General features: G+C 44.5%; 2 protein-coding genes across 2 annotated transcripts; both read left to right on the top strand.

Annotated features, from left to right (window-relative positions):
• Positions 1 to 3091: 3091 nt before the first annotated feature.
• Positions 3092 to 6619, top strand: LOC119912891 (cytochrome c oxidase assembly protein COX11, mitochondrial-like). The gene is made up of 5 exons (XM_038732113.1): positions 3092 to 3113; positions 3970 to 4326; positions 4406 to 4561; positions 5415 to 5540; positions 5660 to 6619. The coding sequence occupies exons 2-5, from the start codon at positions 4018 to 4020 to the stop codon at positions 5846 to 5848; spliced, it is 780 nt and encodes a 259-aa protein (XP_038588041.1). The 5' UTR covers positions 3092 to 3113; positions 3970 to 4017; the 3' UTR covers positions 5849 to 6619.
• Positions 6620 to 9313: 2694 nt separating this feature from the next.
• On the top strand, positions 9314 to 24951 carry LOC119912892 (ras-related protein Rab-40B-like). The gene is made up of 4 exons (XM_038732114.1): positions 9314 to 9947; positions 18980 to 19040; positions 21398 to 21458; positions 24679 to 24951. Exons 1-4 carry the CDS (start codon positions 9806 to 9808, stop codon positions 24907 to 24909), a joined length of 495 nt encoding a protein of 164 aa, XP_038588042.1. The 5' UTR covers positions 9314 to 9805; the 3' UTR covers positions 24910 to 24951.
• The last annotated feature ends 157 nt before the right edge of the window (positions 24952 to 25108 follow it).

Consider the following 25108-nt stretch of genomic DNA (forward strand, 5'->3'; position numbering starts at 1 on the left):
TTACTGGTCTGATGTGGACCCTGCAGCCTGTTACTGGTCTGGTCTATGTGGACCCTGCAGCCTGTTACTGGTCTGGTCTGAGTGGACCCTGCAGCCTGTTGCGGTCTTATGTGGACCCTGCAGCCTTTTACTGGTCTGGTCTGATGTGACCCTGCGCCTGTTACGGTCTGATGTGACCCTGCAGCCTGTTACTGGTCTGGTCTGATGTGGACCCTGCAGCCTGTTACTGTCTGGTCTGATGTGGACCCTGCAGCCTGTTACTGGTCTGATGTGGACCCTGCAGCCTGTTACTGGTCTGATGTGACCTGCAGCCTGTTACTGTCTGATGTGGACCCTGCAGCCTGTTACTGATCTGATGTGGACCCTGCAGCCTGTTTCGGTCATGTGGACCCTGCAGCCTGTTACTGATCTGATGTGGACCCTGCAGCCTGTTACTGGTCTGATGTGGACCCTGCAGCCTGTTACTGGTCTTATGTGACCCTGCAGCCTGTTACTGTCTGATGTTGACCCTGCAGCCTTTACTGGTCTGGTCTGATGTGGACCCTCAGCCTGTTACTGGTCTGATGTGGATCCTGCAGCCTGTTACTGGTCTGATGTGGACCCTGCAGCCTGTTACTGGTCTGATGTGACCCTGCAGCCTTTACTGTCTGGTCTGATGTGGACCCTGCAGCCTGTTACTTGGTCTGATGTGGACCCTGCAGCCTGTTACTGGTCTGGTCTGAACTGGACCCTGCAGCCTGTTACTGGTCTGATGTGGACCCTGCAGCCTGTTACTGGTCTGGTCTGATGTGGACCCTGCAGCCTGTTGTGGGTCAGATGTGGACCCTGCACGCCTTTCTGGCTGATGTGGACCCTGCAGCCTGTGTGAGTCTGATGTGGACCCTGCAGCCTGTTACTGGTCGGGTCTGATGTGGACCCTGCAGCCTGTTACTAGTCTGGTCTGATGTGGACCCTGCAGCCTGTTACTAGGCTGGTCTGATGTGGACCCTGCAGCCTGTTACTGGTCTGTCTGATGTGGACCCTGCAGCCTGTCTGGTCTGATCTGATTGGACCCTCAGCCTGTTACTGGTCTGATGTGGACCCTGCAGCCTGTTACTGGTCTGATCTGATGTGGACCCTGCAGCCTGTTACTGGTCTGTCTGATGTGGACCCTGCAGCCTGTTACTGGTCTGATGTGGACCCTGCAGCCTGTTGCGGGTCTGTTGTGGACCCTGCCCTGTTACTGGTCTGATGTGGACCCTGCAGCCTGTTACTGGTCTGTTGTGGACCCTGCAGCCTGTTACTGGTCTGATGTGGACCCTGCAGGTCCGCTGTTGGCTCTAGCATCAGCTGCTCGCAGTACATAAGAGCAGTAATGGCTGCACCGCTGTCTGTTCTCCATCGTGTGTATCAAAGTGAACCCTGGAATCCCCCTCCCGTAGTGAATCAGATCCGGCCCAGGAGCTCAGAGCTCGCCGCAGATTCGGGCTTTGTCCGCTGTTTCAGTGTTATGAGCTGCTGTTATGTGTCGTTAGCCCGGCGGCTAGCGCAGGATGCTAGCTAGCGTACTTTCTTGACGACCACCCTCTCCACTTCACCAGATACTCAAACTTGCCCTGCGGAGAGACAAAGAACCGTGAGGGACACGCAGAGGAAGGGGTCCGGTCCGGAGCGGCGGCCCCCGGGCGCGCGGGCGGCGGTTTTCTTACCTTTCTCGCCGTTTGCTGAGGATGCATTCCGCGTCAAATACCTGGCCGACTGTGACCCCCTCCATTACTACAGCCCCTCCGAACGGGCTGCCTGCGCGCTTTTTACCTCGCACGGCCACCGTAGGTCCTGTTCCGTAGGGCTGGTTGCAGAGAGAAACAGAAAATAAAAATAAAAGACACAACAACAATAATAATAATATAAGTTTTACTATAAAATGCGTAATATACAATTTAATTAAAATTAAATTAAATTAAATTTCATTTCATTCAATAAAAATAAGACTAATTATAATAAATAGTTATAATAATAACAACAACAACATAATAATTATGTATATATATAAAAATAATACAATTAAATTAGGTGTACTACAGAATCATTTGGCAGAAGTGTAATTAATAATCGTTGTAGTGATAATAATGATCATGATAATAACGATTTTTGAAAATATAGAAAATAAAGATAGGACTGTGTGACAGTTTACTAGAGTTACATGTGACTAGTGGACAAATCTAATAATCAAAGATGGACAGTAATTAAGTACATATATGCAGTACAAATTGAGGTATTTGTATTATTAGACTGACATTGAGATTACTGGCAACCTTTGATATTTGTATAAACATTTTAATGTGGGATGTATAATTCCCTTTTAATTATTTTAATTTATTTTTAACACTGTTGAGCTTTATGCTGTTAGACAAGAAAACATTGCGTTGGCATCAGTTTGGACTCTGGGTAACTGGCATTTGCCACTGTTTTCAGAGTTTTGAAAATCAATCAAGTGAGAAAATCATTAACTGCAACATTAATTAGCTTTAGAGATGCTTGTAGAATCAGAAAGTTTGCACAGTACATGCAGAAAGAAACAAAGAAGTAAAAACAAGGACAATAAAGCTGAACACAGAAAACAAAGAACCATTTATACATATACAAATACTTTGTTGAAAAATAATTGTGTGTGTATATATATAAACTATAGCAAGCAACTCTGATCAGCAACATGTCTATATGTTTCTGTAAATTGTAAACAATAGTATAAAGGAAAAACTATTAAACGGGTAATTTAATAGATTACTTTATATACATGAAGTTGGCAGTTATAAACAGCATTTATATTTAATAATAAATGAATAATAAATGAATAAAGCTAATCATGTGATTTTGTAGCGTGTATTTTCACCTGTGCGGAACCTTTGCGCTTTGCTCTTATAGAGTTAATTCCGTGGTGCACCCATGTTATGTATGTGTCTTTCCGCAGTGCTGCTGTCCACGGTGAACGTGAGACAGCGGAGCTCCTCTTCGGGTATCCGCGTGTTAAAGTATTTTTAACTAAATAACAGTGTTTATTTATTGTTTCTAATAGTTCCGCTAGCATGCTACCGTTAGCTTAGCCCAGACAGACGTGGAGACACCTGGACACAGTAGGTCAACTCACCTGACTACATAATGACTATTAATGTGACAACTTGTTCAATCAGTCTAAATTAAGCTAAACTGAAAGTTAAATATGTTGCCCCGATAACTGCTCAGTGCTTTATACTATGGTTAAATACAAACCTGCAAACGTCGATTAAAACTGGAGAAATTAAGATGTTTGTGTTTTGGCACGCGGACATGCATAGTATAATATGACTGGAGACATATTCAGATCGCCAGTGTTCGCTGGCAAATTCGGCATATATGTGATCCACCCAGAACACACAACATGGTTAAAATACACGTTCATAAAAGTAAGTAGTGGCTGCCCACAGGCCGCTGTTTGAGAGGGTTATCAATATTTCCAACCCGATTTGCACAGAAAGAGTTGCAGCTTAGAGAGCGAGTCATATAGGCCGAATTGAAGCGTTAGTGTTAGCAAGTTTGGGGAATATATTTATTCTTATTACAACAGGCATGTTACATGTTGGTAAGCAAGGAGGTATTAAAGTGTAACTTTTTCAAACGGAGTCTGGTTTTATATTGTCACTTGCAGATTATAATGTATTGGCTGCAGCGATTAGTCAATGAATTAAGTTAATCAACAGAAAAATCAACTACTTAGGTAATTTGTTTCGCCAAAATAACAAACATTTGATGGTTCCAGCTTCTTAAATGTCAGAATTTGTTGTTCTTGTCTTAGAATTTGTTTCATGTTATAGACCAAAAGATTAATTAATTAAATTAATAATTAGATGCTGCCCTACTTTACATCTAACAAACTTAACCACTATTTGTCTATGTAAAAACTAAAGTAAATGGAAAGTCTGAGCTGACTGAATGTGTTTGTCCTCCCTCCAGGTGAGTTTCCTCCAGCTGACCCAGCGTCAGGTGACTGCAGCACCAGCCATGCTGCTCCACCTCCTGGTACGTCAGCCCCTCTGCTGCCCTCAGTTGTTAACACGATGCGTCTGGACTCTTCGCTGCGACACTGCGAGGACGCTGCACTCTCAGGCTGAGCACTTCCTGCGGCGGAGGCTTCCCCTGCGCTTCAGCACACAGAGCCGGGGCGCCAAGAGCCAAAACAGGAAGTCCGAGAGCCAGGAGGAGGCGTGGAAAACCAGGAACAAGACGGTGCTGACGTACATCACCGCCGCCGGGGTGGGGATGATCGGCCTGTCGTACGCTGCAGTGCCGCTCTACAGGCTCTACTGCCAGGTGAGGACAAAAAAAAACGACTTCCTGTTCCGGGTAACCTCCAGCCTGCAGGCGTGACCACTGTGTTTCTGTCTGTCAGGCGTCGGGGCTCGGCGGCACGGCGGTGGCCGGCCACGACGCAGATCTGGTGGAGACGATGAAACCGGTGAAGGAACGCGTCCTCAAGATCACCTTCAACGCCGACCGTCACGCCAGCATGCAGTGGAACTTCAAACCGCAGCAGACGGAGATCTTTGTAAGACCTGGTCCCTCCTTTCTCAGGTCCCTTTTTATATTCTCACCCTAAATCTGGGTTTGAATGAAGACGTTATAGTGTGGAGATGCTGTCAGTACATGACTGGAATTTAATTTGTACCAAAGAGAAGGTTCGACACACAAGAACAAGAACGCGACACGTTCCCTTAAATCCCTCAAACCGGCCACTTGCAAACAAAGTAAAAGCACTGCGGTTTGTCGGATGGTTGAAAAAGCGTCTTATTTTCTGACATCCACAAGTCAAATTAGGGCTGGGCAATAAAACAATAATGATAATTATCGCAACATAATTTCCTCAATAACAATTTAACTAATATTCAATATATCGTCAATAAATGTTTGAATTGATTAATTTGAATCACAAATGAATTAATTTTGTTGAGAAAAATGGACTAAAAAAAGATTTACTCATAATAGTTTTGAAGGTTCTACCTCAGATGTGTGAAGTGATCCGATGTTTGGCCTCAAATGTTTGTCACATTCTGACCGTAAAGAAAAGTTTAATCACACGATTAACCATCTGTATTCTTCAACTTTCACTTCAAAAATCAACCTTTACACTTGAAGAAAATGATGATTTAACATTTATCGTGATAATTATCAAATGTTATTTTCGTGATAACATTTTAGTGTTCATTTAAGTCAAATGATGCAAAAACCCAAAACCAGCAGAAACCAGTCTAGTTGTTAAATGCCTTGATTAACGTCCCCTTCCCGAAACCAAACTTGCAGAGCTCTGATTAACTGCAGTCAGTGAACACAGCCCCAGACCTGGTCTGGTGCTGATTCAGGTCTGGTGTAACTGGAGGTTTGAGCTGATGTTTGTTGTGCAGGTGGTTCCAGGTGAGACGGCGCTGGCTTTCTACAGAGCAAAGAACCCCACAGACAAACCCATCGTGGGCATCTCCACCTACAACGTGGTGCCCTTTGAGGCGGGACAGTACTTCAACAAGATCCAGGTTAGTCTACCGGCCGCTGGTTCCTCCAGTCCACATCATAACAAGTCCACGAGGCCTGTTCCAGGTCACGAGGCGCCTCTAGTTTACGTTAAACACGTGCTTCTCCGTCCTCTCCGCAGTGTTTCTGCTTCGAGGAGCAGCGTCTGAACCCTCACGAGGAGGTGGACATGCCCGTCTTCTTCTACATCGACCCGGAGTTCGATGAGGACCCCCGGATGGCCCGAGTGGACACCATCACACTCTCCTACACCTTCTTCGAGGCCAAGGAGGGTCAGACGCTGCCTCTGCCCGGATACGGCCGCAAGTGATCCGTCTGCCGCCGCTGCACTGAGAGGATCGCCCCAGATGCTGAACCGGGAGACGGATTCTGCTTCAAGACTCAGTCTGAGGAGGCACCGGGTGGAAAAAGTGTAAAAGACAAGAAGGAACGTTCTTCTGTACTTTGTTGAAACCGAAGTACGTGCCGCAGGAATATAAGCCTGAAAGAAAACGGTCCGCCGCATGTCTCGTTGTCCCAGAGTCTCAGCCTGTCATGTTAGAACTAATATATTCAGAATAAAGTCGAAAAACTTTTAATATTTGAAGTTAGTTTTCACCAATAAGTTAAGAAGTTGTCTTCTTCACAGCGGGCCGGACGGTCCGGGACGACAATTTGCACCCGAAGCAACTCATTTTATTCTGATTGTCTTGGAAACATTAAAACGAAACTCTCAGTCATCAGATATATTTATTTTCCCACCAGTGGCCCCGATACTCTCATCATATGAGCCTCAGCACGCTGAACGTCCTGGAAACCCTGGAATTCTGCAATGCAGTGATTGAAAAGTCCTGAAAACGCCTTGAAAGAGGCATCAGAATCTGGAATTTCGCTCCATTGGCTGATATGTTAGCTTTACTCTTGCAGACGGTCGAGGTGACGAAACGTTGAACAGAACCAGAACTTTTTCTCTTGTCACTAAGAGCTTTTTGTTTATGCACTGATGCCTGAGAGGATATATACAAATCAGAAACTGTATTGTACGTTTATCACAGCAGATAAAAGTTCAACCGGCTGAAGATGAATCAATAAATATTGAGTATGAACCGAGACTGGACAGAGCTGACGGGTGCTCGGGTGATGTGAGACGGTAGGTGAATCTGATTTCTCATGTCATGATGGAAACTGAGACTTCAGAAAACAGATTCAGGAAAAAGGTGATACTAAAACGGGGTCTCAGCAGGTCCTGAAGCACAGAGCTACAGGCTGACTTTGTCTGTGAGAGTGAGTTCACACAGCGAAGGTTCAGGGTGCTTCAAAGAGCCACCGCTGTGCAGGTGTGGCCCTCTGCGTCTGCCTTCCAGAGTGGGCGTCCCCCCAGCTGCACTCAGTCCCTGCCGAGGGCCCGGTGCTACGGGTTCTCTGAATGATCCTCTAATCCAGAACCAGAGTAATGTGGAGATTTGGGCTGCAAATAACTAATTAACTAATTATAAAGATAATTATTTTAATCATCAACTAATCTTTTCTCCATTAATCGTTTGGTCTATAAAATGTCAAGAGGTTGTGAAAAATGCTCATCACAGTTTTTGCAGAGCACAAAGTGACGTCTTCAGTCAGAAATGACAACAAATAGCAGCAATTCCTCCCATTTCAGAAGATGAAACCAGCACATTGTTCACATCTTTGCTTAGTCGTTGCAGCTCTAGTGGAGATTTGGCCAAACTAATGGGGAAAAATAAACTCTAATAGCAGCAAATCCATACTGACTGCTACACTCGCTGCATCGTCTGCGTTTCACTCAAATCATTCAACTCTAACATTCATCTTCATCACTAGTCTCAGTATCCTAAATAAAGCACATAACAGCTTCTCTCTCTCTCTCCTGAGCCTCTGCCCCAGGACCTGCAGATCCTGTCCTGTGTCCTCCGCTACAATGGACAAGCTGTGCGGGGCCCCTTTGGAAGCTTTGGACAGTTTTCAACCAGAGCCTGTCTCCCAGACTCAGAAGGAGCTTTATTGAGTAGTGCTTTACACATACCAGGAATTTGCTTTGGTGATGAGCTTCTACACGGAGACAAACATACAGTTGACATAAATAAATGTAGAAATATATAAATATGAAATAAACAAATGCAAGTTACATTAGAATAATAAAAGAATAGAGAAAAATAATACAACTATGTACAGAGAAAGAACAACGTGGCAGGACGGGAGAGGATATTGTATTTCTATCTATACACATATAAAATAGAAAAATAAGTAGACATATGTTTGTGTGAGCCTGCTCCAGATTTAACTCTAAGCACTTGGACATCTTTTAGAGTATGTGGGGACCATGTGCCAGAGGGTGGTCCCTTCAAAGACCCTCTAAGCTGCAGCTCAGCCGGGGTAAAGCCAGTGGCTTCATCGACGGCAACTCTGGTATGAATCGATTCCAACGCTTGTGCTTTTCACCAACATGAGAAGCTATCATGGTTTTTAGAGAGCGGTTAACTGGATGATGAGCAGTTGTGAGCTTATGGACCAAACCCCAGTTATCACACCGCTCTTTGAAGATCATATATAATCATATAACAGTTAACATGGGTAGAACTGAGAGGTCTCAATGTTTAGCATTTAGCTGTTCGACACCAATTATACTTAAATTGTCTCCTATCCCAGAGGGGATCATACCTTTTCAGATGAGAGGCTGTGGCAGCCGGCGTCCAGAGAAGAGCATGAGCATGCTCTGCTAACGGGTAACAAAAACTTCCTTCACAGTTGTCTATCAAGAAATAAAGAACGATCAAATATCAAAAAGTCTCATACGGAGGTCAGAACATCAAGAAGGAGCAGCAGTGAGGAGAGCGAGCGACTCTTTGTGTCCCTCTCTTATACAAGTTCAAGACAGGAGGAAGTCGAGCTCATTCCTAAAAACGGTCAAATACAGTTCAGAGACAAAGCTCAGTTCTTCTGCGTGAAACTTAACGACACGTGTTCAAATACCAAGAAAGTTCTAACAAGGACTTTCTAAGTAAGCCCATTTACTTAGAAAGCCGCTGGTGTCGATCACAACTAGATGACAGGAAAGTCAGAAGGGAGTGAACTCTGTGACATCCTCTGCACAAACCTCAAAGACGAGGACCGTCTTCCACAACATAAGGTCACTGAGACGGAGAGACAGGATGTCTGTGGTCACACACGTGATGCTTTTCTTTAGAAGCGTCCCTGCAGTCATGTAACTGTCACAGCTCCTGAGATCTGTGCAGACATTCAAACAGAGTTCATGTCAAAGTTCACTGTTCAGGTGAATAACTCAGATGTAACTTTAGTTTTGTTCTTGAATTAGTTTTGGAGAAATAAACACATTGCTGTCATTGTTTGATGATGGGAAGAAGAAGAGACCGTTTCCTGTTTAGTCTGGTTGAAAAGTTTTTCTGCCTATTTGGACACCAGGTGGCAGCACAGGAACATAAGTGCTGTAGATGAACTGGAGTGAAGCCTCTATGAAGGTGTAGTTTGTTTTTACAGAAATCTGGAGATCCATAACGCTGCTCTTAGTTCTGACAGTTGGTAGTAACAAATTACTTTGGAGGAAGATTATTTAAATCAACACATTTTCCTCCACTTAAAAGAAAAAAATACAATAAAACATGAATGTAAATGTGACATTATTTTGAATCTGTGGTGCGCTGTCAGGCTTTTATTTTGTAGGCTCAGACGGGAAGTTCAAACTGTGTTGATGGACGTCTACAGCGTCAGGTCCGGGCGCGAGGTTGCCCTAGCAACTCACAGGATGAACCAATCAGACGGAGGCAGGTCCAGACTCCCCCTCCTTTCCTCGCCTCCTCCATCCTCATCCGCGACACCACCTCCGCTGGAGCAGGGAGGCGGAGGGAGGGAGGCCAGAGATCCGTCAGTCGTTCCTCCTCAGTCCTCAGTCCAGGAGCTGAACTGAACCGTCTGCGGAGGATTTTTACCTTCGTGCGTAAAAGCGCTGTGCGTCTTGTGCGCGCGGATGGCACAGAGGACGCAGTAGTTGTCGGTGTCGGCGGTTCACGCTGGACAGTTGTAGCTCAACTGGACACAATCTGAACCGGGTGACCAAACTCTTTGTTGCACGTAAACACGCACACTGTCCACAGTGGACCGTGGAGAGACTTTAACCGTCGCGGATTTATTTCGGCGTACTTTACGCGTCTTCTCGCTTTGGACCGAGCTGTTAGAGGAGGAGTGTAGAGGTTCGGCTCTGTGCTGCCGAATCTCATCTCATGATGGGACACGACAGCTGCCATCTGCCGCGAGGATGAGCTACAGAAGCAGCCCGGTGAGGGCGTACGACTTTCTGCTCAAGTTCCTGCTGGTGGGGGACAGCGACGTCGGGAAGGGCGAGATCCTGGCGAGCCTGCAGGACGGAGCCACAGAGTCCCCGTACGGATACAACATGGGTGAGTGTGGAAGTCAGTGTGTGGAGAAAAGGTCCTTTATTTATCTTAACCCCGCCTCTGTTTTTGGTTTTGCGCGCACGGGTTTCCTGTTTTTACGCACAGTTTACGCAGAGCGGACAGCTTTGACAGCCAGCGTGTCTGCACTGAATCCCAGTTTGAAACCAGCGTCTCTGAACTGGGATACCTGCTCAGTCACAGGGAGTTTAAAGTCAGTGGGAAACACAAAACCCACAGACAGTTAAGAAAGTACCTTAGGATGTTTACTGTACTCAAGTTTGAGGGACTTTTCGTTTACCTGAGAGTTCTACTACTTTATACTTCTACTCCAATATTATATACTTTTACTGCACTGACAGCCCCAGAGGACCCCGGACCCCAATGAGAACCTATTCTCTTCTGAAAAATTATAGTAATTGGCTCTTCATCAGGTGAGTTTGGGCTTGAAACACTGTAACACTGACACTCTTGACAATATTCCTGTTCAAACTTTCTGCAAAACATTATGAATTTACAGGAAGGCTTTAGTGGCAGGTGTTCCTCTCAGCGCTGCCTGAAGACAGTACTGTGTGAAGGGTGTACAGTGTGAATGGTGTGTACGGTGTGAACGGTGTGTACGGTGTGAACAGTGTTTATTATCCTGAATCTGGATCTTTTTGTGGCTGCAAATGATCTTAAATGATGGTTTTTTTGCGCACTTCAGGGAAAATAAATCAAACGGGTGTTTGTTTATTCAGAAAGGCTTTAAGCCTGGAATACTCAGAGGTAATATTTTGATTTATTTTACACAATAGAATCCATTTCAACCCCTTTCATCCTTCTGCCATGTGAGTCGCTGTTTCTCATTTCTCCAGTTTATGTGCGTACGCATGGTTCAGAGTTTACTTACGGGACGCAAGTTTGGTTTTTATAGATAACCTTTGCTTGGGAAGTGGCGTGCGCACGTTTCCTGCCCTGTTTTGTATTTACGCACTGAGCTTTCAAACAAGTATCAGCTGAGGCATTTTTACTGGTCGGCGGTCGGCCGTGCTTACTACATACAGTCATGCAGCTTTTGATTTATTTATCGCTGTCAGGATGTGAGGAGACGCTCAACAAATATAACAACAAAGCTTCTGAAATAAACTTTAAGCTTTAAGTAAAAGTACTAATACCACACTGTAAAAGTATGTAAGTATAATCAGTGAAGTATTAAATAATATAAAGTATAAAGTATAAAGTAAAAACAGGGAGTCTCTGTCAATCACAATAATGTCAGTGTACTTAGCTGGTAGATTACTGTATTATGTGAATGTTTGGATTTTGTACCAGGAAAAGAAACATGAGATCTTCTGTCTCGTGTAACTTTTCATCCATTTTTTTTCAGCCACATTTGAGAACAGAGCGAACATCCTCATCTGTTTCCCATCCAGATCTTTAATTAGTATTTCTGGATTTCGTTTCAAAAGCAACATTATTCCTTTAGAAAAGGTGACTGTTGTGCACACAGAAGACTCACGGAGCAGAGCATCTAATTTTCACCCATTGTGCAGCTTTGAAAGCCTCTTTGATATCGTTTACCATCATCTTCCTCTTATTTCTGTCAGTACTCACGGCTCTGTGTTGAACCTGCGAGGTGTATTATTAATAAACGCTGGCAGGCAGCTGCTCATGACTCACGCTCACTCTGCAGGAGGGCGTCCAGGACGACTCGGCGCTCTCAGCTCTTCACACACAGATCACAGATGATGTAATCACCCTCCGGCGGCCATGTTGGAGATCTGCAGCTTCAGGCCAACAGTGACTTCATACACGTTCATGTTTGACCTGCCGTTTGGGACCGAACTCTCCCTGCTGAAACATATGTTTTCTGATGTGGTGTGTCATGTGATCTCAAAATAATTTGGAGCTTTTTGCAGTTGTGATCAAATTCAATAATTAATACAAAGGTTGAGAGCTGCAGCTAGAGTGGAAGTGATTCATTGATTAGTCAAATCAGCAACATGAAAACATGTAATTGTTTGTCGTATTAGTTTGAGCAGACTGTGTTCTCTATTGTTGTGACATAGATGAAGATCAGATCACATTTGGGGACCAATTTATGCAGAAATCCAGGTTATTCCAAAGGGTTCACATAGTTTTTCTGATAGACTGTATTTTACGTGTCTTTTTTTTTGTGGTTTTGAGATCAGTTTTATATATCAGCTCTCTAAATATCAGTCGAACTTCTGGTTTAGCGCTCCGCTAACGTGAATGGGGGTAAAATTGTAAACGATGTTATCGACCAAATGGATCACATTCTGATCATTTCGCTCGGGTTGTGACGTTCAAATATATTGAACCATAGTGTCACAGCCGCTGATTTGGCCGCTAGTAAAATTTACTTTAAAGCACGGAGCACTTCCTGTCGACTCTGAGGCATTGCGAGGCTACCCAGCCGACCAATCACAGTTCTTACACCCCGCGTTGCCCAGAAGTGTAGTTGCATTTTTGAGGAGGTGCACGTCAGGCTACGATGTAGGCTATGGGACTGCGCACTTTAGACGTTCAGATTGATGCCTGTCACGGGAAATTACAGCCAGCAGTTGGTTAGCTTAGCTTAGCATAGAGACTGGAAACAGGGGGAAACAGCTAGCCTGTTTCCCGTCTTGTTTTTGTTCACACTGCAGATTTACTGAGACATCAGGAAACATCAGCTCTTCGGGCGGAGAATAGTTTGAAATTGAGCAGCACTTTAATGTTCATGTATGAGCAGAGCTTTGTGTGAGATGGGTTTACTGTCCAGCTTTAATGCTGAGGTGTCACTGCTTCGCTCTGTAGCTCTGATGAGACAAGTGGATCCTCGCGTGGAAACAAATCTCTCCTTGTGCCACGTTAATATTTCAGGCTTTTAGCAGACTCAGTGCGACAAGAGAAAAAAACTCGCTGCCTCAGACTGCTGGCAGAGGAGGTCAAAGGTCAGGTTTCTTACACGTGTGCTGATATCTGTGACGAGCTGCCGATAATCTCCGAGTTGATGCATCGGAGGAGCGAGCCTGGGTATTAACTTTTCAAGGGGACTCCTTGGGGTGATGTGAGACACAGTTTCCCCCACATCAGGCTGTGTAGCTCAGCTGATGGAAAACCTTGATGTCTGCTTTTCTGGGTCATCATCCTAAAGAGGAGGGTTGACGGGAGACATAGCTGTGGTTGGCTGCATCCCTAACAGGGAGTTTTGTGGTGAAAATGCAGGCTCAACTGGACCGGGATCAATGGCGTGGAGGCTGCCGGCGTCCCGGCGGGGGCTTCGCTCTTCAGCCAAGTCCAGAGGAGAGCTGTTATTAAAGGCTGCGGCAGGAGGACGACGCCAAAACCACACGGGGCGAAGCCTTGACTACAGCTCGGAGAAAACGTGCCGACGCAAGCTCGCAAAAATGCCCACAAACAGTTTATTTTATATAGTTTATGGTCCGTTGATAATTACTCACTAATGAGACGCATGAAGAAAGGCTGAATGTTTGTTTTCAATTTGTTCTTCAGCGGTCACGAACAGCTGTTTGGTAACGTCTTTCTGGGTGTTGTGTAACTTCACAAAAACACTTCCATTTCTCAGCTGAAGCTCCAGCAAACAGCCGAACCTTTGAAATCCCTGAGAGTCTCACGGAGACTTGACAAGTGTGTGCGTGTGTTAGTGCTGAGAGCAGCTCGGTGGGGGTGTAATGATGAAGAAAGTGGAGATGCTGTTGGTGTTGCCAGGAGAGGCTGACTCATTCCTCTGGATGTGCACTCACACAGATGGGGTGACCTTGGCCAGCACATGAACAATACAGAGATTTTTTAAATTTAAATCAAACATTTGCCATGGTCATGTTTAAACAGAAGCTTAAAGGGTAACTTAGGTATGGACCTCAGAAAGGATCCCTACAGAGAGAGATGCTTTTTGTTTAAAACAGTTAATATATCGCTCTTGTCAAAGCCACCAGACTCCGTTGACAAAAAGCCTGATTTTACCTCCCAGAACATGGGAGTTGCTGGTCTACCGCTGCCTCGGTCGGTCAGCTTGTTTCCGTTATTGTGTGATGAGGGTGTTTTAAAGGGTTAAAAACACTCTCATTAACACTTTCACAAACTAACTGACTGGTCAATGGAGTCTGGTGGATTTGATGACAGCGAAGTTGTGACTGTTTCTGTCTAAACAAAAAGAATCTCAATTTAATAAAAGCTCTCTCTGTGTAGGGATCCTTTCCGTAAATGTCGTCAGACACTTGTAATAACAATCTGAGCCTGTCAGTGGCAAAAACAAGCACCTTAGTGGACGGACTTTGACGGGGTGTAATTTACCTGCAAGGACAAATTGCGCCCTGTATGCAGGGTGCTCAATACTGGACCAGTTTTAAAAAAATGATGTCCCAGTAAGTCACAGAGACACAAAAACATGGGAAGGTCAAGGTTCACAAATACTGACGTTACCCTGTAACTGGTCGGCTTTGTTCATTCAGCGTCATGATTCAACATCAGCTACAGTTTGAATGAGTGGAACAGAGAAAACAAAGCTAATCCAGAGAGACCGCTGGATTAAAGACGAGGAGAACAGGAATCAGGTTGGAGACGTGAGGAAAGGTGACAGATGGTTGAGAGGTGACGGCGACAAACCCCCCAGGGTTAGGATAATGAAAAATAGAAGGTTATTTTAGGTAATCGTGGCGGGCTGGTGATCCTCCACAGCTGAGAATTTATGACTTTTCAGAGGGAAATCTTTTAGTTTTCACTACATTAATGTGACAGCTGGACTTAGCAGATGTTCAGTGTGATGCTTCAGCTTACGTTGCGTTGATATCTGAACAATGTGGAAGTGAACTTTAACCACTGAGTGCCTGCAAACAGTGGACAAGACAAAGGCCACGTTCAGACCGACTTCAGCTCTTAGAGTATTATGAATCTGTGAAAGTCTGAACCAGATTTCATCACAGTCCATCCGACTGACATTAGAGGCTATAAAGCTACGCTGCCAGCAGAGGTGGGACCAAGGCACTGTTTTACGAGTAAGTCTCAAGTCTTAGCTCTCAAGTTTCTCAAGTCTCAAGGCAAGTTTGTCTGCACAGCACATTTCAGCAACAAGGCAATTCAAAGAGCTTTACAATAAACATAAAGCGGCACAGGGAAATATATAAAAAGACATTTAAATACATTTTTAAAAGTAAGAGTCAAACAGAAAATAACAACAGGTTAAAACAGATTTCCCGTCTCTCACACCAGTGAAACCTCGTACGATATTTATTTTATTTATTTCCTCTTTTTCACAATCGTCACCCTGAATCCAAATTGTTTGCGCTACAATCTTGGTAAAAGCCGTCCGAACAGCGGAGAAAAACTTACTGCTCCGTCTCGTTTACTCAAGTCAAGTCCCAAGTCCTCAACTTGGAGTTTCAAGTTCTAAACAAGTCCTAATGTGCTCGCCACCAAATTTAAAATGATTTCATATTTTTAACAAGAGTTAAACTTTATTAAGAGAGAGAGACGTTTCAGAAAACAAACATCATATAATTTCATAAAGTGTTGATGCGCTGCACGCAGTTTTTATATCATAATGTATATTTGTCAAGTCCAAGTGAAATCACGAGTCTGTACAGTTGAAGTCAAACTCAAGTTGCAAGTCTCTTTTTGATTTTGTCAAGTCGAGTCTAAACTCAGCTTGTTTGTGACTCGAGTTCACACCTCTTTCTGCTAGCGCCAATAAACACCCACTTACCCTATCACACATTTATTTAGCTGTTTCTGCAGGTTACCAGATCCCGGCCCTTCACTCGCAGACTACGTCATTATAACTATTAGAAATATTGAACAAAACCCACGTTGTGACAATCCAACACTGACATGGTCCTTTTAATATCTGTACGCATCATCACTGTGAATTGAATCCCCCCCCCAACATCACGTGCACACTCATGCACCCCGCCCGGCAGGCAGCTACAATCTTTCACTGTTTTGACGTCTGTCAACAAACCTCACTGTTCCAGCCTCTTATGTAACACTACTTTCCCAAGATGCATCATGCATGCCTGTGTGTGTGTGTGTGTGTAATAACTTGTACATATGTGTGTAGGTCGGACTGGTGTGTTGCTTTCCTCCCAGAAGAACATTATATCCCTTCTTCTTCTCCCAGATCTTCCTCCTCTCGTCGCTCTAACACGCCTGAAGTGTCGTCCTCTGAGCGTGTTTTTCTTCTTCTACCAGATAGTTCCTGATTAAAATCACCAGTTTGATCATTTTATGCCAAATGTTGTTCAGCAGAAGCTGTTTGTGTCACAGAGAAACTCCCCTCTGTGAAATGTTTAAATAATATTAAAAACTAAAGGTTAAGCTCACCAGGTAAACAGAGGTGGCTGACTGGGCCTTAAGGCAGCATCTGAGGTTACTGGAACTCTCTTTAACGGGCCTCTTCTGCACGCCAACGCATTAACGTGTGTGTGTGAGCACCATTGTTGAAACATCACAGTAGAGTGTCGTTACTTGCCGACAGCTCCTGATAATTACTGTTATAAAAGGGACGCTGCTTTTGTTCCTGCAGGTACTCGTGTGACAGCAGCCTGATATTAATAGCTAATCAAATGTGTGTGCGTAGTCAGCCGTTGGTTTGTGGGCTGCTGTTTGAAGCCTCCAGTTTGGCATTTTTGCAATAAGATGTGACCATATTCGGGACAAGAGGATGGAGCTAGCCAGCTTGGCTTAGCTTAGTGACAAGAAGGGTTAAAACAAAATATACTTACTGGAAAAAATTAACAGCTTGTCAATCAGCTTGTAGCCCCGCCCTAAAGCCTCCCCTGCTTCCTGGTCTCTGTTCCTCTAAATGGGACCATAATTTACTAAATGAACATCATGCTGTGTTGAAGAAGACTTGAAACTAGCGACTGAGACCAGAAACTCATCAGGAAAGTGTTTACTGAGGGAATAAATCAGCTGACAAGTAGAAACATTTTCTCACAGACTTCTATACAATCACACTTCTTTCTGCAGCTGCTGGAGTCGCCCCCTGCTGGCTGTTAGAGAGGACGCAGGTTTAAGGTGCTTCAGCGTCGGCTTCACTCTTCAGACCCGCAGATTCCAGCTGTAGATGGTTAGCTTTGAATCCAAAGTTACGCCCTCAGAAACAGGAAGGCCATGCAGAAGATGTTTTGAATAACTCTGCATCAGTGATGAACTTTGTGTGTGTGTGTTTGGGCTTGTTTTACTATATTCATCGGGTCCAAAAACTGGGATGCCACAATGCTAGGGTCCGACAGCTTTGACAAAAACACTGGACCCCACAAGTATAACTATGTGTTTGAGGGCCAAGACTTGGTTTTAGGGTTCAGGTTTGATTTAGGTTAAGGTTAGGGGGTAAGAAGCTAGGGAATACATTATGTCAATGACAGGTCCCCACAAAGATAGTGACATAAGGCTGTGTGTGTTTGTGTGTCTAAAGCTGGCGGGCGCCAGTACAAATCTCTATAATACTGAAGTAAATCCGTGGCCGTCTTGGTTGGATGAGTCTTTTCTTAATCTGCTGTCAGAGCCTGGGAGGTTGCTGGTTCTAATCCCTGTGAAACCTCTTTAAAGTGACACTATTTAAAAACCCTGTTTAAAAAATGTATTAACAATTTATTTGAAGTGACTAGTTGGAGTCAAGACTTATAATGGATTATATAAACACACAGAATGTAGGTTCAGCTAGAAAGAAAAGCATTTTATCAGAAGAACAGAACAGAAACAAAACAAACCGAGTTAAATAAAAACAGGCAGGTCTCCCACCTTTGCTTATTTTACTCCTCTGATTCCCCGTCTATCCTTTTTTAACACTTCGGGACTCTAACCCTAAGGGGACTCTTACCCTAAGGGGACTCTAACCCTAAGGGGACTCTTACCCTAAGGGGACTCGAACCCTTTAACACTTCAGGACTCTTACCCTAAGAGGACTCTAACCCTAAGGGGACTCGAACCCTTTAACACTTCAGGACTCTTACCCTAAGGGGACTCTTACCCTAAGAGGACTCTAACCCTAAGGGGACTCTTACCCTAAGGGGACTCGAACCCTTTAACACTTCAGGACTCTTACCCTAAGAGGACTCTAATCCTAAGGGGACTCGAACCCTAAGGGGACTCGAACCCTTTAACACTTCAGGACTCTTACCCTAAGAGGACTCTAACCCTAAGGGGACTCGAACCCTTTAACACTTCAGGACTCTTACCCTAAGGGGACTCTAACCCTAAGAGGACTCTTACCCTAAGGGGACTCTTACCCTAAGGGGACTCGAACCCTTTAACACTTCAGGACTCTTACCCTAAGCGGACTCTTACCCTAAGAGGACTCTAACCCTAAGGGGACTCTTACCCTAAGGGGACTCTTACCCTAAGAGGACTCTAACCCTAAGGGGACTCAAACCCTTTAACACTTCAGGACTCTTACCTTAAGGGGACTCTAACCCTAAGGGGACTCGAACCCTTTAACAGCGGGACCCTGTCAACAAGTTACCAGCGTAGAAATCAGGTACTCTGACCCTTGTAATTCTACTCGGCCCTGTTAACTGCCGCCTCACATCTTTCCACTGACTTTATCGCCAACACGCTGCCTTAACATTCGCCCTGCATTAGAACTTTTAGTCTTTATGATATTTCTACATTTACTGAAGTAAAAGATCTGAGTGCGTCCTCCACTGCTGATGTTACCAAAATGATCTGGCATTAATTTTCAGACCGCTTATACAGATGAGTCCAACAGGATTCTGGACTCAGCTGGTCTTTGCCGGTGTTTTCAGCTCTAACCTGTTTGGTTTGGTTTTAACGGCCTGTTTGCCAGCTGGGTTTAGTTTATGAGGATGTGGAGAGTTTGCTTCCTGGTGAACTCTGGGACAGTTTGTTTGTGGTGTGAAATCAAATGGACCAACTTAACAGAAATTCAGAAGGTAAACTGCTGCTAGGGCGCCTTCACACCTAAAGTTCTGTCAGCACACTGAACCAAACTGACCACAGTTTATTTTTTAACCGACGCACACAGTGTTTGTGACTCAAGACTCATGTGTTTCTTGTTTGTTTTGTTTCAGGAATCGACTATAAGACGACCACCATCCTTCTGGACGGGAGGAGAGTCAAGCTGCAGCTCTGGTACTCACCTCGTGTTGTTCTCCTCCTGATTGAAACCCAGCAGTCAGATCATGTGATGATCAGCAGAGAGTTTGGACCAGAAATAAGCAGGAAGCATGTGAGGCAGTTTGATTTGATAAAGAGCTGTTTCAGGTGAAGCAGGCTTCAGTTTTGGTTTTTACATTCCTGCTTAAACAAACGAGTTTGTGTTGATTAGTGATGTGTAGAGGTGTTGGGAGGCCTAAGCATTGAGTTTATTATTTCTTGGCGTGGTCTGGACTGGCCAGGTTTGAATATAATTGTGAGCTTGTTAGGTTGGACTAATCAGGTCACATGGGCTCATAAAATGCAGAATCAAACATTCAAGAGACTTTAAAGCAGTTGATCAGGTGTTGGTTGAGTTCTCCTGGTTATGTTTTAAAAGTAGTATAAAGGCTTCAGTGTCTCAGAGGGAGCGTCTGTGAAGTCTGATAAATGTCCTTAGGTGATGTCACTTGATCAGCACCGTTGCTGCTGAGGTTGTACCAACTTTCTGAGTCGTTACAGTTGAAATTTCCGACTGGGACTCAGAAATTGCTCGTCCCAGTAGAAATGAATTGCAGGACAACACGCAACTGTCAGAGGGACAGTTGCATTGTGGGTAGTATTTGAATGCAGCTGCACTGGAAGGTACCATCAGTCTGCATCTTTTCACACTACACGATTTTTTTGTTGCTCGGCGATGTGTGAACTACTCAACGACGTGTCAAAACAGCTCCCCGACACATTTCTGACACATCGCCGACGTCTGCCAGATATCTAGAGGTGTCGGCCGACTCGACATCCACATCCAGCCAATGAGAGCAGGCTGCTACTTTTCACCGCAACACATTTTCCTCCCCTGCAGCTCTCTGTAGCTACCTGAGTGTGCTGATCCATCCATTCACCCAGATTCTCTGTCTTTATAATAACAAACAACAGCTGTTTTGTCTGTAGGTTCGACTTATTTCCTGTTTCACGTGTTTTCTTGACCAAACGTGGTTTGGAGACCAGCGTCGGGTGACAGAGCCGCTGCCAGCTCGTGTAGTGTGTGATTCCCACGTCACCGATCAGTCACGTAGTGTGAACGCCATCGAGAAATAAATAAAAATAAAAGACACACAGACGTCTCACTGTGTTTGAACGACCATCTGAATGAACTCTGATTCAGGAGGAATAAAGACTACAGGAACGTTTGGGTTACACAGACGTCTAATGTTTCCAAACCTCCGCACACTCAGTCAGGGAAGAAAGATGTGGGTGGGATTACAGAGCACTTACATCCGTGGCTCTAAACTCGCAGCTCTCTCCGAGGTATTTTTAGAGCGGTTTTGCTTTTAGCAGAGTCAATATTAAATTATTAATCTGAAACTATGTTTGATGTGTAAGCGGATGAGACGCTTTAGCTCTTTTATGTGTGTGTGTGTGTGTTATTAACGCCCTTTGCCTCTCCTGTGGCTACACACAGTTTCATGAACACACATAACGCCGTGTTTGGGGGTGGCTTTCTCTTCTGCATCTCCTGATAACAGCAGATGCAGTCTCTCAGGATCACGTCATGATGAATCCTTCTGGTTTGCTTGGACCACCTGACTTGTAATCTGGCAGCTGCCTTTGCTCTGGCCCGGGTCGGGAGCAGCAGGCCAGCAGCCAGCGAGCGTCCTCTTGAGCCAACCAAAACACTGCTCTGGTATTCAAGCTCTGCTGTCGGGAAACACACTCTTGTTTTTCACCGTCGACGCTCACAAAAACAGCTCCCATGTTCCCCGAGAGGACAGTGTGACAGCTGGAGAGGGGTTTGCTATCACTGTGGCATGTTGACACTCCGGCATCTTATATTCAGTTCAGGAGGACAGAGAGACGGCCCTTAGTGAAAACTGACATTCCAAAATAACAACAACAACTTTATTTATACAGCACATTTCATACAGAGTGATGCAACACAACCTGCTTCTTTCATAACAAGAGGAACACTGAGGCTCGGCTTCTGTGTCAACATGAAGTCTGATCAAGGCTTTGGTTCTGCAATCAGGTCTCAATTCAAGACCATGAAGTCCAGAGTAGGATTGTGCCAATTGGCGATTGGACCGCCTATTGACGATTGAAGGGATGATCAGCGATTCATGCGTTGGGTTCAAGTTCAAGTCACGTGACTCGAATCAATACTTGTTTCATCATAATTTTATCATATATGAGCTTTTTGTGTGTTTGTGTGGAAGGTGAAGATACTCCAGTAAGTTTCCTTTGAAGCTAGTAAAAAGTCAAAAGACTAAAGGTTTAAATTTTAGCCTCTGTGTGACTTTGCTTGACCTTTGACCCTGATATCTCGACCCCTGACCTTTTATTCTGTGTTGTTTCAGGGACACCTCTGGTCAGGGACGATTCTGCACGATTTTCAGATCCTATTCCAGAGGAGCCCAGGTATGTTTCTTTCATAGCCCACATTCACTGGAAATGTAGTTTGTAAAGCTGCTGGCACACCTGTCCAGTCTCAGGTTTTACCTGTGAGACACAAGTCTTTAGAAGTTAGAAAGACTGTAACACTAAGAAGATGCCGCTGAGCTAGCTGTAGTGGAGCTGGTGGCATCTCTAATAACAATTTAACAAAGTCAAGCTTTATTCTTTTGGAAGGTTTTCAGCTTTATTAATTATTAATTAATATACTTGAAAATGGGAATTTCAGTGAAATATTCTGCTTGTTTGTCAAGCAGCAGATATTATTTAAGATACCAACGAGTTTGCAGGTTGCCCTGCTAAATGCTATCTTAGGTGAGTTAACGATATATTAGTTATGTTCCCCTATAGCTAAATTTGGATTGCCACTAGCTTAGCCCTGCTGATATTGAGTTAATGTTGGATTGCTGTTAGCTATGTGTCCTACTAGCTAATGCTCCGTAAAGCGCCTTTCTATTATTTAAGATACCAACTCAAAGCACTTTTACGCTACCTCTGCATTCACCATTCACTCACATTCATACACTGAGCCTAAGTGCTGAAACAGAAACTGACATTCACACAGTGGCGGAACAGCCACCAGGGGCAATTCAGGGTTCAGTATCTTGCCCAAGGACACTTCGACATGCAGCCTGGAGGATTGAACCGCCGACCTTCTCATTAACGGGCAACCCGCTCTACCTCCTACCAGCTAATGTTATGGTGTTTTAGTCACCATAACATTAGCTGTAGGCTGAGACTACATTGCTGGAATCTTAGCCCATCTAATGTTGAGTTTAGCTGATGTTGGGTTGCTGATATTGGAAGCTTAACCCCACTAATGTTGAGTTTGTTCTATAGCTAAAATTTAGCCCAAATAACTTTGAGTGAGCTTCTTGCCCTGTGGCTGAAGTTCAGCCCTGCTGTGGTATCTTCACCGCTAGGAACCTTTGAACCTAAACCTAACCCTAACCCCTCAAAAGGTCCCTGCTCGGGGGGTTGAGGGTTAGTACTTTATGAAAGGTCGAGGAGAGGCTACACGCTTTAAGTCGAGCATTTCGGGTGTTTTGAATCTGCTTTGCTGCTACTGCTTCTTTACACCGTTGACTCAGTAACATTTGCAAACCAGTAAATCACAGATACACACAGGTCTCCCCGATGTCGGCCTGAGATTGTACGTCGGCATTATACTTATAGCTCGGAAAGAACTGCCGGTGTGCTGCTAGTCCTGCGGCGTGTTTACAGCTAACAGATGATGAAGTTAAGCTAAATACTGGGTCAGGGGTTATTGTTTTAGGTTTTGTTGTCAGGAGTTGAAGAAGGAGTCCTTGCCCCCGGCTGATTATAACAGGTAATAAAGTAAAAATCACTTTTCCTCCGACGCTCAGGTGGACTTAGATGTGAGCTGAGCTGCTAACGTTATCCCGGTTTAGCTGCTCAGGCTGTTTTCTGTTTAGGTGTTTTTTCCCTTCGGTGTTGACCTTTCGGGAGGTTTCTACCGGGAGCCGAATTACCACCGAGGTTGTCTCCTCGTAACTGGAGTTAATATTCAACAAGTGGTAAAATAGTATACTATTATATGAAATTATAATGAATGTAGTATATTGTTGTTATACTAACAGTATACTATTAACTAAGCATTGTACTTTATTTAATACACTCGTGCACAGTTCCTCCTCCAGGCTGTGGATAGAGACATTGAGCGGGTGCCAATATGTGCTGCTTCTAGCCGACTGGAGAGGGCAGTTTATAACCTGTACTGCAGCCAGCCAGATGTTTTGGATTCATTTTTGGGAAGCTGTCATGTCGTCCATCTTTATTTTACAGTCAGTAGTTTAAACCCATGAGGAAGTAGATTTGTTCATCACAGGCTTTAATCAAACATCTCAGTCCAGATATTTAAACATGTTTGTGGAGTTTAAATGAAGCTGTTTTCCTCGTGTGGTGCTTTTATCTGGGACTCGCTGTCTGTTTATTTCGAGTCCTTCAGCTGAAGCTGCTCTTGAGTTTTCCTCTGCGTTGCTGTTCTGACCTCAGACAGACGGAGCTGTGAGAGGATGTGTGAAGAAATCCATCCCACACATGAAAACAGACCGCCTCGTAACGTTCCCAGCAGAGAGAAAAAGAAAACCCTTTTCAGTGAATGAAGTTGTTGTCATCACTCATCAGGCTTTTTGTGGGCGCAGAGGAGCCATCGCCATGGCCACAGAGAAACCGTCACCACAACGAGGCTGAAAACTGACAATGAATCTTTACTGTGTGGGTGTGAGTTGATCGCGGCGTCCACATCCACCTAGTGTTGTTAAATCACATGCTACCACATTCATCAGGGCTGCAGCTAATGATTATCAAATTCAGTGAATATCTCCTTGCGGTCCACGAGCGGTGAAAAACAATCCGGTGTTTGTACTCAGCCCTGGCTCTGTGATAGTGAAATCACCAATGTGACAAACCCCGCTGCACAACGCTACGCCAGCAGGTCCAGTCATGATGTTTGTATCAGTAGTGATAAATGTCTTGCCCACGGACACTCAGTTTACTTTCTAGTTCACCAACACATGCTGTTGTTGCGATGTTAGCTATGGCAGCAGGAGAGCTGTGACGACTGTCTGGGACCGTCTCCTACCTTACACCGTAGCCTGACGTGTACCTCGCCCAAAATGGAAGTACACGCCACGGCGACAAAGATGTGTGATTGGTCCACTTAGTAGCATCGCGTTTCCTCCAAACCGCCAGAAAGTGCTCTGTGCTTTGAAGCCAGTTTTACTTTACTGGCCAAAGAGTGTCAAAATCCCCGCGACGTGAGTTGTTTCACTATCAAAATTTGATCCATTCGGTCCAATAATATTTGTAAAGTCTACAAGAGCCACACTTCACCATTTTACTCTCATTCAAGTTGGCTGAGGTGTAGCCAAGATACTTCACCAGTATTCCACTATCAGGCCCATCAATGACAAAAAACTTTGAGCTGGCGTTCTCACAGCAGCAGAGGATCGAGACAAGTTAAAGTCAGGCTTTATTTTTACTGTTCTTCGGATGAATCCTGGCTAGTAAGATAGTTTTTACCTCCAGTTTACAGGATTTTGTTTTGGAGTGTGTTTATGTAAAATGTAATATATTTAAGATATTGAGTCATAAATTCCAGAGTAGTTAACTGCTGTGCAGAGTGATTGTGATTTGTGAAATCTTCCTCCTTGTTTCTCCTCAGGGAGTTATTCTGGTCTACGACATCACCAACCGCTGGTCCTTCGATGGAATCGACAGGTGGATCAAAGAGATCGACGAGGTCAGTGATGAATCAGTCTCTTCCACAGACTTTGGACGGAGGCACCATAACGTCCCCCGTTGGTTTGAGGACTATTGTTTTGAAGCCTTGAGTTTCGCATTTTGTTTGTTTGGCCATCTTTTAAACCGGACATGGGAGGGTGGAGCTAGCTAGCTTAGTTAGCAAGGTGCATCTGTAATTCATGTTAAGACTTGAAACTAGCGACTGAGTCCATAAACTCATCAGGAAAGTGTTTACTTAGGGAATAAATCAGCTGAGAAGTAGAAACATTTTCTCATAGACTTCTATACAATCACACTTCTTTCTGCAGTGCTGGAGTCGCCCCCTGCTGGCCGCTGGAGGGACGCAGGTT

Source organism: Micropterus salmoides, unplaced genomic scaffold (genome assembly GCF_014851395.1).
Source record: "Micropterus salmoides isolate LMB-PRFRI ecotype aquatic unplaced genomic scaffold, ASM1485139v1 Ms_hic_scaffold_2, whole genome shotgun sequence".
Lineage (NCBI taxonomy): Eukaryota > Metazoa > Chordata > Actinopteri > Centrarchiformes > Centrarchidae > Micropterus > Micropterus salmoides.

Bases quoted from the DNA above. Each gene is read 5' to 3' on its own strand.
- LOC119912891 (XM_038732113.1), top strand. From the start codon at position 4,018: ATGCTGCTCCACCTCCTGGTACGTCAGCCCCTCTGCTGCCCTCAGTTG. The intron at 4,562-5,414 runs GTAAGACCTGGT...TTTGTTGTGCAG, and splicing joins CGCAGCAGACGGAGATCTTT to GTGGTTCCAGGTGAGACGGC. The intron at 5,541-5,659 runs GTTAGTCTACCG...TCCTCTCCGCAG, and splicing joins AGTACTTCAACAAGATCCAG to TGTTTCTGCTTCGAGGAGCA.
- LOC119912892 (XM_038732114.1), top strand. From the start codon at position 9,806: ATGAGCTACAGAAGCAGCCCGGTGAGGGCGTACGACTTTCTGCTCAAG. The intron at 9,948-18,979 runs GTGAGTGTGGAA...GTTTTGTTTCAG, and splicing joins CCCGTACGGATACAACATGG to GAATCGACTATAAGACGACC. The intron at 21,459-24,678 runs GTATGTTTCTTT...GTTTCTCCTCAG, and splicing joins CCTATTCCAGAGGAGCCCAG to GGAGTTATTCTGGTCTACGA.